The sequence below is a fragment of the Rhipicephalus microplus genome, chromosome X (genome assembly GCF_043290135.1).
Source record: "Rhipicephalus microplus isolate Deutch F79 chromosome X, USDA_Rmic, whole genome shotgun sequence".
NCBI lineage: Eukaryota > Metazoa > Arthropoda > Arachnida > Ixodida > Ixodidae > Rhipicephalus > Rhipicephalus microplus.
The window spans coordinates 335,215,714-335,232,019 of record NC_134710.1 but is presented as its reverse complement, the minus strand read 5'-3'; the positions used below and the strand labels follow the sequence as shown (position 1 = coordinate 335,232,019).

The 16,306-nt window shown below is 43.2% G+C and overlaps 1 protein-coding gene across 1 annotated transcript in view; it reads left to right on the top strand.

Annotated features, from left to right (window-relative positions):
- The first annotated feature begins 1,646 nt into the window (after nt 1–1,646).
- LOC119186202 (uncharacterized) overlaps nt 1,647–16,306 on the top strand; it is a 67,928-nt gene continuing 53,268 nt past the window's right edge. Inside the window, exons 1-2 of the mRNA XM_075879686.1 lie at nt 1,647–2,528; nt 6,214–6,764. Coding sequence (XP_075735801.1) covers nt 1,829–2,528; nt 6,214–6,764 — 1,251 coding nt within the window. The 5' untranslated portion in view covers nt 1,647–1,828. The remainder of the gene's footprint in view (nt 2,529–6,213; nt 6,765–16,306) is intronic.

The window sequence follows — 16,306 nt, the reverse complement described above, 5'->3', positions numbered from 1 at the left end:
TCACTGTGAGTAGGAGTGAGTATGAACGTGATCGAGTGAGTACTCATGAGTGAGTAAGAGTGAGTACTCATGAGTGAGTAAGAGTGAGTACCCATGAGTGAGTAAGAGTGAGTATGAACGTGAGTGAGTACTTTGAGTGTGAGTATGAGTAGGTATGAACTTGAATGAGTACTCATGAGTGTGAGCATAAGTGAGTTTGAACGTGAGTACTCATCTGTGTGGGTATCCGCGAGTAGGAATTGAGTGAGTATACTCATGAGTGTGAGTAGGAGTGAGTATGAACGCGAGTGAGTACTCTTGAGTGTGAGAAGGAGAGAGTGTGAACGTGAGTGAATACTTATGAGTGTGAGTAGAAGTGAGTTTGAACGTGAGTCAGTATACTCATGAGTGATTGATTGATATGTGGGGTTTAACGTCCCAAAACCACTATATGATTATGAGAGACGCCGTAGTGGAGGGCTCCGGAAATTTAGACCACCTGGGGTTCTTTAACGTGCACCCAAATCTGAGCACACGGGCCTACAACATTTCTGCCTCCATCGGAAATGCAGCCGCCGCAGCCGGGATTCGAACCCGCGCCCTGCAGGTCAGCAGCCGAGTACCTTAGCCACTAGACCACCACGGCGGGGCGACTCATGAGTGTGAGTATTTATTAGTATGAACGTGAGATATATCCATGAGTATGATTAGGAGTGAGTGAGAGCTCATGAATGTGAGTGGGCGTGAGTGCGGAAGTGAGTGAGGGCCTATGATCTTAAGTAGGCGTGAGTATGTAGATGAGTGAGTAACTATGAATCTTAATTGAGGTGCGCGAAAAATTGAAGTACAAAAAGGAGACACCTGGACACGGCGTGCTGTGTCCAAGTGTCTTAATCTCTTTTGTACTTCAATTTTTCGCGCACCTCAGTTAAAATGAATTACCAATTCGCCCAGCAGTCCGTGCTTCTCTAACTAAGAGTGTGAGTCGTCGTGAGTATGAACGTGAGTGAGGGCCTATGAGTGTGATTAGACGTGAGTATGAATGTGAGTGAGTGCGAAGGCTGAAACAATTGTGGTGAGGGAGTATGAGTGAGTAGTCCCTCAAAGTGCCGACCTAAGCAAATATCTCCCATAATTGGTGCTCTACTTAACGCCTTTTCATCTCGTAGCTTCAAATACAAGCTATCAGTGGTTGTAACACAGTAAAGACGTCTGCAACGACAGACATGACCCACACAGTCTTCGATATTGGACAGCTCTGTACAAGAATAATCCAAATCTTAAGACAATCTGTCCATACTGATCAAGTTTAACCTAGAAAATGACCCTAACAGGTCTAGTTTTTTCATTTCATTTGCCCGCTTTTCGCACTACTCGGTAAGGTTGCAGCTTGCAAGTTGTTTATGGTAGTAGCAACCATGATTGCAATCGAAAGCAAAATACATAGCCTCTGAGATAAATGTGTACCATGCCTCTAAATTGATTTTTCAAGGATGATCACTTAAAAAGAACCAAACCCGCACTTGGTTTTATTCATTTCACATTTGTGTAAACTTATAGAAAATTGGTTAAGTTGTTGGATAGTGAAAATAAAAATACTTTAACGTGTTATCTGAACATGACGAGGAAGTACAAGCAGCGTTACCAACATTGATACAACGCACAAGTCGCCACAAGACAATACTAGGTGTTCTGTGATAATACGATCCAATTGTGTTGGCGCCAAGCGCCATCCCAACCTACAAATACGTGTATATTGCGACACTCGGTGTTTCCGTCTGTTTATTTGGTTACAGTGGAGCTGTTTGATTGTGACAAGCGCTTGGGCTTGTATGCTGTCATCGGCGCGATGACGGAGGTACGTGACGAGCTGACGGGGGAGCCTGCCGACCAAAATATTAGTGTCTACATTAACTCCAAGATGGAAGCATTTTGCACCGACCTCATATTTCCTTTCGGGATTCCAGCTAACGGCATTATTTCAGTGTTCGTTGGTGAATTTTCCGCTTTGTACCTACGAGAAGGCCATGAGTGGACGGAAAGCGCTGATAATGTCAGTAAACAGAAACTGGTTGTGCTCTGTCGACCGTACCAGGGTAAGCCCACGTGTGTGCCTGTGCCCCATGTTTTGCCAAACGAAGGCGAAAGTGATTTGGAAGAGTCGCAAGGAGACACTGTTCTCTCGCAAGACATCATGGAAGCTGTATGTAAGGAAAGAAAGTCCACCAGTGACAGGATGGTAATCAGTGGGGCTCACTTGAAACTGCCGAGCACTGAGCTTGGCCTGTCCAACATTGAGCCTGACGAAAACGACCGTTCTTCTGCAGTGGATTTAGAAGAGTTCACCGTTGGCTCTCCGGTTCCGAGTGTAGACGATGCTGATGTGTCAGGGTCCCCAGTTGACCCAGAGCTGCCGCATATTATTGACCGTTCTGCGCCGGCTTTTAACTTATTTTCGTCTTCTGAAGAGTCCGAAGACGAGTCGCCTTGCGTTAAGAAGCGGAGAAATTTCCTCAGAAGAGCTGCAGCAGTACCGAGCTCTGCGAAATGTTGGTAACATTTACTTTCGAATGAATAGCATGCTGTTCTTTTTGAATCCAAAACATTGTTTTCTTTTGTCATTATGGTGCAGTACGTCTTGCCGAGGCAAGCAGTGAAGGGATTAATTGAGCTGATCTAACAAAGTATGTTCCTAATAATCTAGCAGAAAGCTGTAAAAATATTAAAAACTATTTGAGCTTTTTTTTGTTCACTTCCCTTTTTAAAGAAGAGCTTTATTTTCTTCAGTTATAAATCACATAACAACTTCAAGTAGCCTTTTCGCTACCTTTGGTTTCTGACTTTTGTAAAAGCACATAACTTGGTGTTCATTCAAGCCAAAGTACATAAAAAATTCAAGCCACCCCCCCCCCCCCCCTTCCACATTGCTAATTTTCCACATAATGCATGTATTTGTAGTATTGCTGGCACTTGAACCAGATGACAGTGTGTGTCCAAGGAGTGTGTAATGTACTTCTTAACTGTTCCCTACCTTGATATTCGAATTAGGTGTAGGTATATATTCTGGTGACACCAAGCAATACTTGATGTCACAGAGTGCTGGTGTTTATTTATGTCCCTGCATAACTAGGTTTTTAAACTGTGCCACACATAAACTTTTATGCACCCAGCTTCTCTGCTGGAACATTACGGGAAGCATGAAATGGAACTGGCAGTAAAAAGCTCATATGGCTGTTGATCCAAATTTGCAGTGATTCACCACTCATTTGAAGTGTAAACTGCATTTCCTGTCGATACCCTTTTACACACCAAAGTTCTAATGATGTTGCATATATGAAGGTGTAGAACTCTACTGATACAACGGAGTACTGATGCACACTTTTGAACATGTGTAAACTTTTTGATGCAGTTCTCATAAGTAAAAAAGTTGCATTTTTATGAAAGCCAGCTAGAAAGTTTCTGGCCCAATCTCGAAGGAATCGCTTCTTAGGTATAAAACTGTTCCAACCTAAAGCACCCCTGAAATGGTGTTTTGAAGTTTTGTCAGCATTTAGGCAGAAGAATCATCAAGCCACTCGCACAACAAATTTAGCGACACGTCGTGTACCAATGCCGCTATGACAATTATATCATGCCCTCACCGCTGCTGTGTCTCCTCAACCCATGAGACACGCTGGAATCACTGGTGATCGCACAGCTCTCATAAGCATACTCGACAATTTGAGCTTCGCCAAGTCATGACCTCCGAGATTGCACGCTGACGTGTTGCACGCCATCTCGTAGCCCATCGCCCAGTGTGCCATGCAGCACGCACGCCGTCTAGCAACAGAGATGAAGATTGCAGAGTGGTTGATATCTGCTCTGACAGGGGCTGTCACCCTACCAACCGATGTTACTTAGGCACATTCCACAGCCAACCAGATCAGCAGCCTGGCTGATGCTGGGTGAATAGGCGGTTGAAAATGCATTTGGCTGAGTCACAGTGATCTGCAGCGATTTGCAGCTTTAAAGCATCCTAATGAATTTCACAGTTTGCACAGAGTGCTCAAATCTGTCTATAAGTGACCCTTAGGATTCGGGCTGCTGGCCAGATGCATTTATACAAAATTCTCAAAACCATTTCAGGGTCCCTTTAACTAGTAAGTAGGGGGTCGCTTTATAAAATCTGCAGCACAATGCTGATTGCGCATTGATTTGCTTTTAGAGCAAAAGCTGTTGTGCGATCACAAGTCATTTTTAGTGCTGTAGTTGCCCGCTGCTGCTGGTAACCACAACCACTATCGCGTGAAATAAGAAGAAAAGAAGAACTAAATAATTAAAGAAATGTCACGGACAGAGTGGGATTCCAACTAAGGTCCTTAGTGTGTCGACCAAGTATTCTACCTAAAAAACTCATTCTTAAATTTGCAACAGTACCATACTTGAAAGTAATTTCTGCCATGTCAGGCCAGAAACTTTCTTTTTGACCCTTTTAGTACCCAGGCTGGACGACTAATTATATAAATTATTAAAGGCACTGGCAGATCCAGAGACTCACTTTAAGGGGGGCGTGTGCCTGAAGTTACCTTAGAAGGGGGTGCGTTCATGACTTTTTTGTTTTTACTAGGGGAAGATCCCTTTTGTAGCATAAATACTGTTCATGTGTGCTCACAGTGGTTTCACTCATTCGTAATAACTGGTAAAAGGATGTGCACAACGGGCACCAGAGTAGGGGGAGGGGGTGCTGACACAGACTTCAGGAAGAGGAGGGGGGGAAATCGTCCCAACCTCTACCCCTCTGGATCTGCCACTGATTAAAGGGACACTAAAGAGAAACATTGACTTGGTTTAGACTGATACATAGCACTTTGAACACTATAATGCCATAAGTTTTGCTATCATGAGTTCACGATTAGTGCAGGAAATCGAGGTTGAAGTTTCATTTTAAAATTTTGCTCTCGAATCTCTGCTCGTGCTGTCGAAAATTTCAAAATGTGTTCGTCGTATTTGCACAACATTGGCTTGACGAAATTTTCTGATACTTCGTATGCTAGGCCTATGGCAACCACAAATGACAATGTACTTCAATAATAGCGAAAGTTGGGCAAGTTGGTGGTTCATGCTAGGGATGTAAAAACAGCGCAAAAAATATGAACAAGGACAAAAGAAGAGACGACACCGCACCGTCAGCGCGGTGTCGTCTCTTCTTTCATCCTTGTCTATATTTTTTGCGCTGTTTTTACATCCAAAGCAAGACAATGTACTTCATTTTAATCGATTGGAAGCTTTGTAGGGCTCTATAGACCCCTTCAAAATTTACGACGTCATGGTGTTTGGTGCGGGGATCTCGAGATGGCATCTCCACAAGCATAACCTTCTCGCCCATTTTTCTCACTTACCAAGCATTGTCTCGCAGAAGAGTAGGGTGTTTAGGACTGTGAAATAGTACTTTACAAATGCACTAAAAATCTTTTTTTTTCGGTGTCCCTTTAAAATCAGTTTCGAAATGCCAGACCTGGCATCACCGATATTATCGTGATCTTGGGATACAGAATAGAATTTGCTGACGTGTAGCAGTATGTAGATTATTTTTCCTAGAAAAAGTAAATGCATTAGATTGTTCTCTATGTTGCTTGTGTGCTTTTTGTTTTTTGTGAGAGCTGCACCAACTGCTGACTTGGTATGGAGTCAATCTATCATGACACAATACCAAAATTGTAGCTTGTTTCTAGAAACGATAATTGTGTTCCATTATTTACGGTGCATGGACAGTTGCCATGTTTTTTTTTAGAATTGATATTTAGAGGGTTGGGGTCATAACTGAACACAAAACTGAGTTAAAATTGAGGGTCAAGCACTTCTATTTTGCTACTTTTTATTGTTATTACGATATGTCCCTTGAAGTGAATCATTAAATTTAGAGAATTAGCGAGTCTTGATAATTATATACATAGGCATTGCATTTAGTTGTGCAAGTATTGTCCACCTCTTACTGATAGCCAATCCAAACAAACTGAACTGTACAAATGTGCTCAAAGTGATTAAAAATGTTCAATCTCTGAGAAAAACACTGGTGCTTGTACACAAACTGCCTGTCCAGTATGGCACAGCGTGTTTTGTTCTCTCTCTCTCTTTTTGTTGGAAAGTTCTTGTTTTAAGCAAGAACCAAAAAACTAAGTAACTAGAATAATTGGTTGGTAGTGCAGCTTCTGAAATCTCACGTTGTATATGTGTTTTCTTTACACCGTCATGCAGCTTCCATTGACGAGCCAGTGAGTGGCGACGACGTGGACGAGTTTCTTTGCGGCATCTGTAAGAGGAGCTTTAGAATGCGGAAATCTTGTCAGTTCCATGTATGGAGCCATCTTAATCCGGCAGACAGTTCCAAGCGTTTCAAGTGTCCCGCATGCATCAAGGCTTTCAGCACCAGCTGGGCACAGAAGTACCATTACAAGAAGAAGCATGTCGGGGCCCGACACATGTGCTCACAGTGCGATGCAACTTTTGAAAGTGATGTAGCGCTTTCTCTTCACCATCGTCGTACACACACTAGCTGTGCTAAGATTCACACATGTGAGTACTGCCTGCATATGTTCCAGCGACAATATGCTTACAGCATACATGTGAGTAAGACGCATGGAGACGGTACGTTTGAGATGCTAAGCCGCACTCCTGGACTCGAGCTTCGCTGTTCCCATTGTTCCAGCTTCACCACATCATCGGACGTGGTGCTCACTCGACACCTACAAAGCACGCACCCTGAGGCCAAGACGTTTCGTTGCACCATGTGCTCGCTCCTGTTTCAGGTACGCCTAGCTTGTTCAATGGAGAAAGTGCTGCTAATTATGAGAATAATGAAAGACTGCAGAAGTGTGTGAATAGCAGCAGTTTTTTTTTTTATACCCAATTGCGCACGAAGAAATACCACCAGAAACTAATCAAACAAAAATATTTTTCTAAAGTACAGTTTTTAAATTGCCTCTAGCTGTTGTAATCAAGCACTTTTCAGATTCTGGTATAAATATTACGAAGTCTGTTTTATTGTACTGCACATTGCTAAGATCATTGCCATATGCTAATAAATGTGCAATGGCAGAATAAGGTCAAATAAGCACATTGTAAATGCTGGCATGTGCTTATCAGACTTTATGAAATTGTTGCTGCCTAGCTAACTATATTACCTTCGCAACCAAACCAGAAAACCTTGCTACAGTGGCAAAACAAAAAGAGACATACATTTGATGTAGTATAAGTGGTTGTACATATAGTGCCACTATTAAATCGTGTATGTTCACGTGAAACATATTAACATTTGATCCGACTTGATGGCATAGATACCATGTTTACAAATACTACTCTAGCATCATACATTAAACGCTAACTTTAAGGATTGTCATTTTAATCAGTATTTCAGAGTAACGAACTTATGGGAAATCCCCAGTGGGTTTCCTCTGCATTCTATGCAAAAATCTTTCAGTTAAATAAACTTTTGAAAACTATATATTTCAGTTGAATGAACTTTATCTACTATGCCTGGCTCATTTATGAGATTAATTAAATTAAATTGCAAGCTATAGAACACTGGCACAGCTGATGGGAGCAGCCCTCATCGTGCATCAATCGGCCATGGTGTAGCATTGCTTGTGTATGCACGGCCCGGATTTGAAAGAAGAAAACTGCAACAAGGAATATAAAATGTCTAATTTTATTATATAACCTCCCTTTTTCTAATGTCCGACAACATTTTATGAGACCGCTCAATTCTTGGCCAATCCTCCACAGTGTGTGGGAGTCACAGTTGGAGCTGAGGAAGAACAAGTTGTAATGGCTGAAGTAGCTTCAGATACTGCATCTCTACCAAAGGCTGTGAGATATATTAGAAAATTACTAGGCTTCGCGTCACAACAGCAAGCTGTGCCAGAGGCGGTGCACTGAAACGTATTCTCTGGACAGCCTTGTTTCTTCTTGCGCCTGTCCAAAAGAAGATTACAAAAGTATTTTTATTAGATATATTGAATTTAACACATTTAACTTGACATCTACTGTGCCCATTGATGTTCCCTATTCTAGTGAATATTCATTTTAGTGAACTTTCTCTTCAGTGAAATGCCCCGTCGCGGTGATCTAGTAGCTAAGAGGCTCGGCTGCTAACCCGCAGGTCGCGGGATCGAATTCCGGCTGCGGCGGCTGCATTTCTTATGGAAATAGAAATGCTGTAGGCATATGTGCTCATATTTGGATGCACGTTAAAGAACACCAGGTGGTCGAAATTTCCGGAGCCCTCCACTACGGCATCTCTCATAATCACATCGTGGTTTTGGTACGTTGAACCCCACATGTCAAGCAGTTCTATTCAGTGAACAATTTCTATGGGTCCCTCGAAGCTCGCTCAAGTGAGTGTTCTGTGCAGTATGCTCTGGCATTTTATTTTCATTGTTGATCGGAAAGTTGTGTCATTTTTGTTTCAATTTAAGTTAGGAAGACACATTGAATGACATGGAAGTATTTACCAACTGAAATGGTCTGGTGGTCATGGTGCTTGTATGATGGCCCAAATATCGCACTATTGAATTCCGGCCACAGTGGCTGCTGTTTGATGAAGGCAAAATGTTGGTCTGTTTGCTTAGATTTGGGTGCACCTCAGAAGGGCCCTGAAACTCTAATTTCTCGAAATTTTGTCATTGTTTAGGTGATGCCTCCTAGAAAAAAAAAATATGCCTGGGATGTGAGCTGCAAAAGCACTGCATCCTATTTTCTTTTTCCACTCGGTACAGTCGCTAGAGCCTCTTGCGGCAGCTCTTTGCAATCTGTAGCGGCACTGTTGGTGACCCGAGTAGATAACGCTACGCATATTGGCGGTCAGAACACCAGCGTTGTTGGAACAGGGGATTTCATGAAACTAGAGTGCGACGAAATGCATCTTGAATGTGCTAGTGACACAACATAATAAATGAGTCCAAAACAATGCTGCTCAAATAAACAGACGTCGAGAAAAGGAAGCGCATGAAGAAAAAGCTACAATGCTCGTTTTCGGGGAGCTTTTTCCCGTTCTTGATTTCATGCATTCATGGAAAAAGTGGTGCGTTATTGAGCCCTTTGTTCATCTTGCCTTGAAATCCAGTTTTTCTGTATGCCCAAATGCTTGTCGAGCCTCACGAAAAGAGCTGCTGATATTTTCGGAGAGCAGTTTGTGTGACTAGTGAATCGAGGCAACTGCGAGAGATGACCGGGCGTCGACATGTAACCCTGTAGTGTGCAATAGGAGAGTTGCACGTGATGGCATCCGCTTGAAGGGCTAGCGGCGTTTGCCTGTACCACCATGTCACTGGTCTAGGTGCTCCCAATCTGAAGCAGCGAGCGGCAATGAGAGGTTGTGTGTGTGCCGCTACGTATGGTACCAACATGGTGAAATGCGATGTGTGTGACTTCCGAGGTGTGGCGAAACTTCGCTACGAACATAAGGTTCACCTTTGAGGTGAATATCGACCCGTTCGACTTCAGTAGTAATGAAGCTGTGTGTGATGTGAAGTGTTATTTCCGCATCTAGCTCACGAACATTAAGGACCACCTTGTTGGCGGCACAAGCTTTGCAACAACGGACAAGCTTAAAGCCTATAAATCGATGGACACCCGCAACTATGTGACAAGCGGATGGGTCCAACAGCGTAGAGCTGAAGACCTCGGAGACGGCCGCCGTGTCGTCGTCGGAAACGTGACTGGTTCCCCTTGCTTAGTGCTCGTACGAATAATTTTTGTCGCCGTGGTGGTGTCGCTTCAGGAATTCTTTGTGTGGAAGAGTTTCACCGTTTGCTAGAGCATGTGAGGTGATACGATTGGCATAGTTTGTTGGTGGTTGAGCCCAAGCCGCTTGCGATGAAAACTGCTTTTTGCTGCAGGGTCCAACGACGCGCGTCGGGCAGTTGCGCACCCAGAGATCACGTACTGTCTCGATTGATTAGATCCTACGATTGTCGATAATGTGCTTAGCTGACCATACTCTTAAACAGTCAGCGACGCAATGCGCTCTCGTCAAAGCATGGGTAAATGAGAACGCACTGCGGCTTGCTCGCACTGTGTCGCTGATTGTTTACTAACACACCGAAATCAGTAACCCGCCGCACCTACCTGAATGATGCCGCTGATAAGCAGCGATGGCGGACGTAGTGGGCGCGCGCGTCGCCTGCTGCGCAGTACTTTATAAATGCATGAAAAATCTTTCTTTTTAGTGTCTTAGGTTTTGGAGATGCTGCATAGCACATCTCTAAAACCTAAGATTTTCACCACAAAAGCAAACCTCTATGATGTGGCATAGGTTCTGAACACTTACCGGAAAGGAAATGTTCAACGCACATGCAGTATAGTGTGTGGCTGAGTAATCCAAACCTTTTTGATTGGTTTACAATCACTTTAGATATGGACATCAGACGCATTCTCATGACCAGGCTTGTTACTCGAGTGGTCGTAGCAACCAAATACGGCACAGTTCACCATTATTACCACAGGAATCTCGCATGGACACCCATGAGTGTATGTTGTGCGACTGCTTGCATGCGGCAGCCGGGAGAGAGACCACAAAGATGGATACGCTGCCTCTTCGACGCTATGCGCCATCTCGTGGGCCCCGCCACAGTGCAACCCTCCTATAATGAGCAACTGGCAGGAACACTGCTGCAAAGCTGCTTCAAAGGAAACTTTTGTAGTAAAATGGGCTTCAGCTGTAGCAAAAATTTCTGAAAGGAAATGACTGGCACTCGTTACACTGGTGCTTCTCCAGTGCACGCCACGAACATGCAACCAAATGCATGAACAAAGTAGCCAGCTGTGCTGCTCCACTGACACAACGTTGCGAACACAGTTGTTCTCGCCAGTTCCGGCCGTGCAGTTGCTCCGTGCAGCAACTGCACGGCCGGAACTGGGAATTGTGCCGACGTCCAAGGCATAGTTTTTTCCTAGAAGGTATTGGTTCAGGCTAGGGCCTCGTCAAAGCCTTTGCGCCCAAAATTATGCCAAGCCCTTTGTAGGGCAGCTATAGGCAATTATGTCTGACCACCCTTCTCAACTCTGCCTTTCTTCTTTAACTCGTCAAACTATGTACAGCTGTCACTGGAGATGACAGCGATGGCTGTGCGATGTGCTCAACGGAGACAAAGCTCACTGCAGAGTAGTTGAGGTCTGCTCTGCAAGGTGCCGCAGCACTACCAGCTATTGCTGATCTCTTTTATTAGATGCCAACAATCTGCAAATGCCTATTATGGAGGCAAAGAAGAAGTATTTGAGACTGATCACTGATAGGTGTAAACTGGGCCAGTCTGATTGTGTCTTTAGGGTGAAGTTTCAGCTTTAGATGTGTGGATCCTTGTGTCGCTTGGATAACCAGGGTTCAACACTCGTCAAACCAACGAACTAAAGTGACTCTGCTCGCCAGTTTTCTTACACGCTTAATGCAATGTCACAGCTTTGCCGGTCACCAATTGCTAGGTTTGCAGCATACAATTCAGCTTGGTCAATTTGTGGTGTCCTAGAAAAGAAACCTTGAGGTAGTGGCATGCAGGTCGCGTCAACATGGATCATGATGTATCGTAGGCAGACAATGCTCACTGTGTTCCACAGTCTCTGTGACATAGGCTGGACATATTCAATCAGATCGGTCACCGGTTCTACTTATAAGGAAACAATGCTGAGCATAATGGAAGCAGGAAGGGGAAAGCTCGTTTGGCTGCACCACTGTGTTTTTTTAGCAATTTGTATGTTCAAAGTCTTGTAAAAGGTAGCATGCTTAATCAAGAGAGCTTAAGTTGGTACACAAATGATCTTTAGCACTTGCTCTATCAGCTCGATGTGTCTATGCAAAATTGTCCGAACTGTTTCAGGGAGATGCCATTTGGAAAAAAAAAGTTTCGTTTACCTGTAGCTTAGGGCAGCGAAATTTCTTGCTGCATACATAGGCTTTTATGCTGATTTCAAATATGTAATTAGTTTTATAGTAAGTTGCACAGTTTGTTTTATGCCATAACAATGTGCAAAGTATAGTTCGTTATGAACAAACTTTTTGTACTGCTAATATTTTATGGTTCTGAGCCATTAATGGCTCATATGCTCCGCATTTATTGTAGAATATAAATAACTATCAAGAAAGTCTACATAAGACATTTTAAGGGGCAAAAAAATTATAGTCTGAGAATTCTTAGAATCCTTATACTATTGGACGCGAGGACATACCGTGGCGCCATCATGGGGAGGCATCCCTGTGACGATACTGGTTGGATTGCTCCGCCACCCTCTCGCGCGCAGCCCACAGACACTTTCACATCTCTTTTTCATTGTTATTCTTGTACTTCACTCAACTAAATCAGTAAAATACAGCTGCAGCTCCTTCCCTGACTGTATGAAGTGATAAAAAACTGCCCTGGAAAAGTGTTGTGCTTCTGACAATGCCTGACTGTCCGCGTCGCCTGCTATGGCCACCTAAATAAAACTACCACGGCGGCCAAGCGTGTCGCCTATGTAAAAGGTGGTGACTCATTCCATGTCCGAATTTTCGTTTAGCACACGTAATCCTATGAAGCACAGTGCAAGCGGATTCCCCGCTTTGTGGGAAGCAACACAGAATTCTTACAGCCGCGTGCAGGGCAACCTTTCTGTTTTGATTGCATGCAAACGTGAGAAGTACGCACGCATGTGCCGGCGACTCTGAATGAGACCTCATTCAGAGTTATAACTTTTCTGTGTGGCGCGCTCCTAATAATTTTTGGGGGCAAAATTTCTTCTATGGTCACACTTGGCACGTTCAATCACCATCGAGCCACACCTGTGTCAAAATTATGAATGATTGGTGAAGTTCCAGAGCTTCTACAAAAAGGTAAATCGGGATTTAAAAATGCGATCAGCCAGCTGTATCATTTTACGCCCTTGAGCATGCTGCGAAGTCTTGTGTACCGTGATCTAAATGACAATCTGATGTTTCAGTTAAATGGCCAGTGTCCAGGTTTTTTTTTTCTTTTTGCAGTTTCATTCATAAGTAGTGTGATCTTTCACAGCAGCTCTTGGAAGACAAATCAGTTTTCGAAGTTTACTCTGTTTTCGCTTTTAGATCAAACCACCATTAAGAGGAGGTGAGAGTAGCTATGGGCCCATATTTCAGACGTAATTTATAAGCAAGGAACCCCATGAGCTGAAGTTGCAGACGATAAGTGTGTTGGCAGAAATTTTTTTTCGGAGGTGGCACCACCTTGATTAGAACTGGGGGCTGGGCAGGCAGGTAAGGGCCATTATTTTGTGCGCTATATACCATGGGATAATTCGAGGGGAGGTGGGGGGAAGGGCTTGGTGTGCCACTTCCTCGCTACGCTACTGGCTGATGGATACCCGCGTGGTTGGCTACACACATGGGGACGGACACCTGGCTAGGAAGATGTTGGTGGCGCAGACTGCAGTAAAAGTTACCTTGGCAAGAGAATTAAGCTTTAGCATTGACTTTAGCGCACATGTGTGATGTAAGAAAGAAGGTTTCGTCGGACGCGCTGGCCAAACAGGCAGAAGCAACTGGCCACGAAATAGACCGGAATAGGGTGAAAATAATGAAAATAAAGGGAAAGGAACGGGACTTCCGGGCTATGTCTTGACTATCTGACAACTCAGAGTCCCATTTTAAAATATGCATAATCGAACTGTTTGCACATTCATTTTTTATTGTGAACAAGACTTCTGTGTGAAAACTGAAATGTTCTGCTTTCATGTGGACTTTCATAGTCTGTGCCCATCTTAACCCCATGGGCTCGAAATGAAAACCACAACAACTGAGAAAGAGAGAGGTGACAGTGGCACTGCTAGCGGCCACGACAGCGGCATTGCGGGCGTAGCAAACTGTGGCACGCCGCCTGTAACATTTCTAACAACTTTCCGCATTGTGTAGTCTGCAGAAGTCCACACACATGAAGTCAAAGCAGTACAACGCTGTTCAATAATGAAAGCACCGCGAAGTCACAGTGAGAACAATGCATCCAACCGCCAGCTTTCCTTCGCCAGAGCGAGGCATGATCACGTGATCCAGCCCTGCACATCGCAGTTATTGCAGCGCTCGCGCCTCCAGTGGTGGTCCTCGCACCCAATACTGATTGTTTGCTTTAGGTTCATTATAACTATACAGGCAATATAAAGTTTTAAAAAGGATGCTTGCACCCTTCACATGTTAAGGAATATGTGGGCGAAATTTCCGTTTGGGCTGTCAGAAGTACCAAAAACTTCATGTCTCTACTCAAGAAGTTTGCCAAAGTTAGATCTCCAGAAATACTGATTTAAAGGTATGAGTGAAAGCTCATCTGTTTGGCAAAGATATGTTTTTCAAAGTAATTTCTTTCATGATAAGAGCTTGGCAAGCTATGTTATTTTAAGCGCTAGGATTTAATGAACTTCTGATGCGAAATTCATTAACAAGCAGCCCTGTGGGGATTAATTAGTCTTTTTAATTTTTATAGTAGCCACGTTACGTTCCTTAAAAGCGATTTTAACCTACTTTGAGTATAATTGCAATCGTCAGTTTCTTTGTTGTGAAAGTATAGAAACTAAACTTGTGAGAGACAATAAAAATAAAAAGAATATGTAATTTTAAAAAAAAAAAAGCTTGAATTTTTCGACTCGTATCTGCCCTTAAAGGTCTAGTAAACAACCTTATGGATCAAAATTATTGATCGAGTAATAACTGTGCGCTTGTGAGATAGGAACATGCTGCCGCTGCCGCAAGAACTTTACATATAGGTCCTGTCAGAAGAATGTTAATGAAACAACCCGCTTTGGCGAGTTTCAGTTTCTTGCTCGGCCTTCTGACTTTTCTCGTCGGCAAAGAGGTACAGGTGTAGCCGTTTGTCACGACTATGCTCACCTTGGCATACAATACGACATCAGTTACTATGTCAATGGCACACAGCCAATGACTGCAAGGCTTTCTTTATGTATTGCTCGTGTCGGAGCGACACGGTGGGGAAGCTCAATGAGGAAACTAGAAGTACATCACCGGGGTGTTGTACTTTGAGTGTCCTCATTTTTAGCACTGTCCATTTCGAAGATGCATAAGTACTGTTCACCGTGTCCATTCTTTACAGAACAGCCAACACTGTCAAGCTTCAGGGCACAGCCCAGTAAACCAATGCCAACTTGCCCAAATGTCAATTCTTCTATTTGCTACTTGGAAGCTTGTTCGTGAAGACAGGTTGTTTTAATTAGGCTAATGGTGTGCTGACCACTAAAATGTGATTTTCTTTCAAACTAAACATATCCTTGGTATGAGACAAGCACTGGGAAGTTTCTAGAACACTGTTGGAACAATTCATGTTGACTTGAAGGGGCTCTGCAACACTTTTTCAGGTAGCCATACAATGGGTTCATTAAAGAATCTTATTGCCTCGCGAGTTGACGGCGGCAAAAATTTTTAGAATTCGTCCAGTACGAGCGGAGTTACAAAGATTTGTTGCACGCTGCAAGGGCACTTTCTGATCTCTTGTCCCAATGAAAGCACTGGAAGCTAAGCTGGGAGGAATGGCACGGGAAAAGAAAATATATCACGCCCGTCTTGTGACTGGAGCGCTTTTTTTTCCTTTTTTTTTCTTTGAATACACGACTATTCAGTGCGACCACGCGCACACGTGTGGACAAGTTGCTGCCTCCAACGGCGATCTCTGCAACAACCAAGCATGCCTTGCTCAAATCAACCAATGGCTGATACAAGGGCTGTGACTAGGGATTTTCGAGTTTGTTCTGTCATTTATTGAGAGAAGAGGAAGCAATTTCGAGCTTGCTTTGAGAATTTATTGAGAACTCCAGACCATGTGCTGTGTTGTAATATTTGCCTCGTGTGTTCCTAGGAGTTTCTACTACTGATCGGCAGCATTTTCTTACCATGCTCAAAAATTGTTGCAGGGTCCCTTTAATGTTTGCTTTTAGTGTCCTTTTAAAATGACGTCAAAATATTTGTAGCATATAGCACAAATTACCAATTTAGATGGATTACTTGAAAAGGCAGACATCATACTAGAAATCAAAATGCATCCATAATAACAAAAATATTGCTCATCCACTTTTTATTGAATACATTCAGTGCACATATCTAAATATTCCAAACAAATCCATTCATTTCATAAAGCATATCAACTACAAACAAAACTTAAAGTGAGCTACAGCTTTGAGGCAAGTTTTATCAAGCGCGCAATAAAGAAAAGTGTTCCACCTTCTTTTTTAACAAAGCGATCATGTACTAAAGTTTAAGAATTAATGAACAACTGGGTACTTTATCATGAACATTTAGAAATAATCTCTTGAATGGTCATTATCAATATTTGTTCCAATTGCATATTGC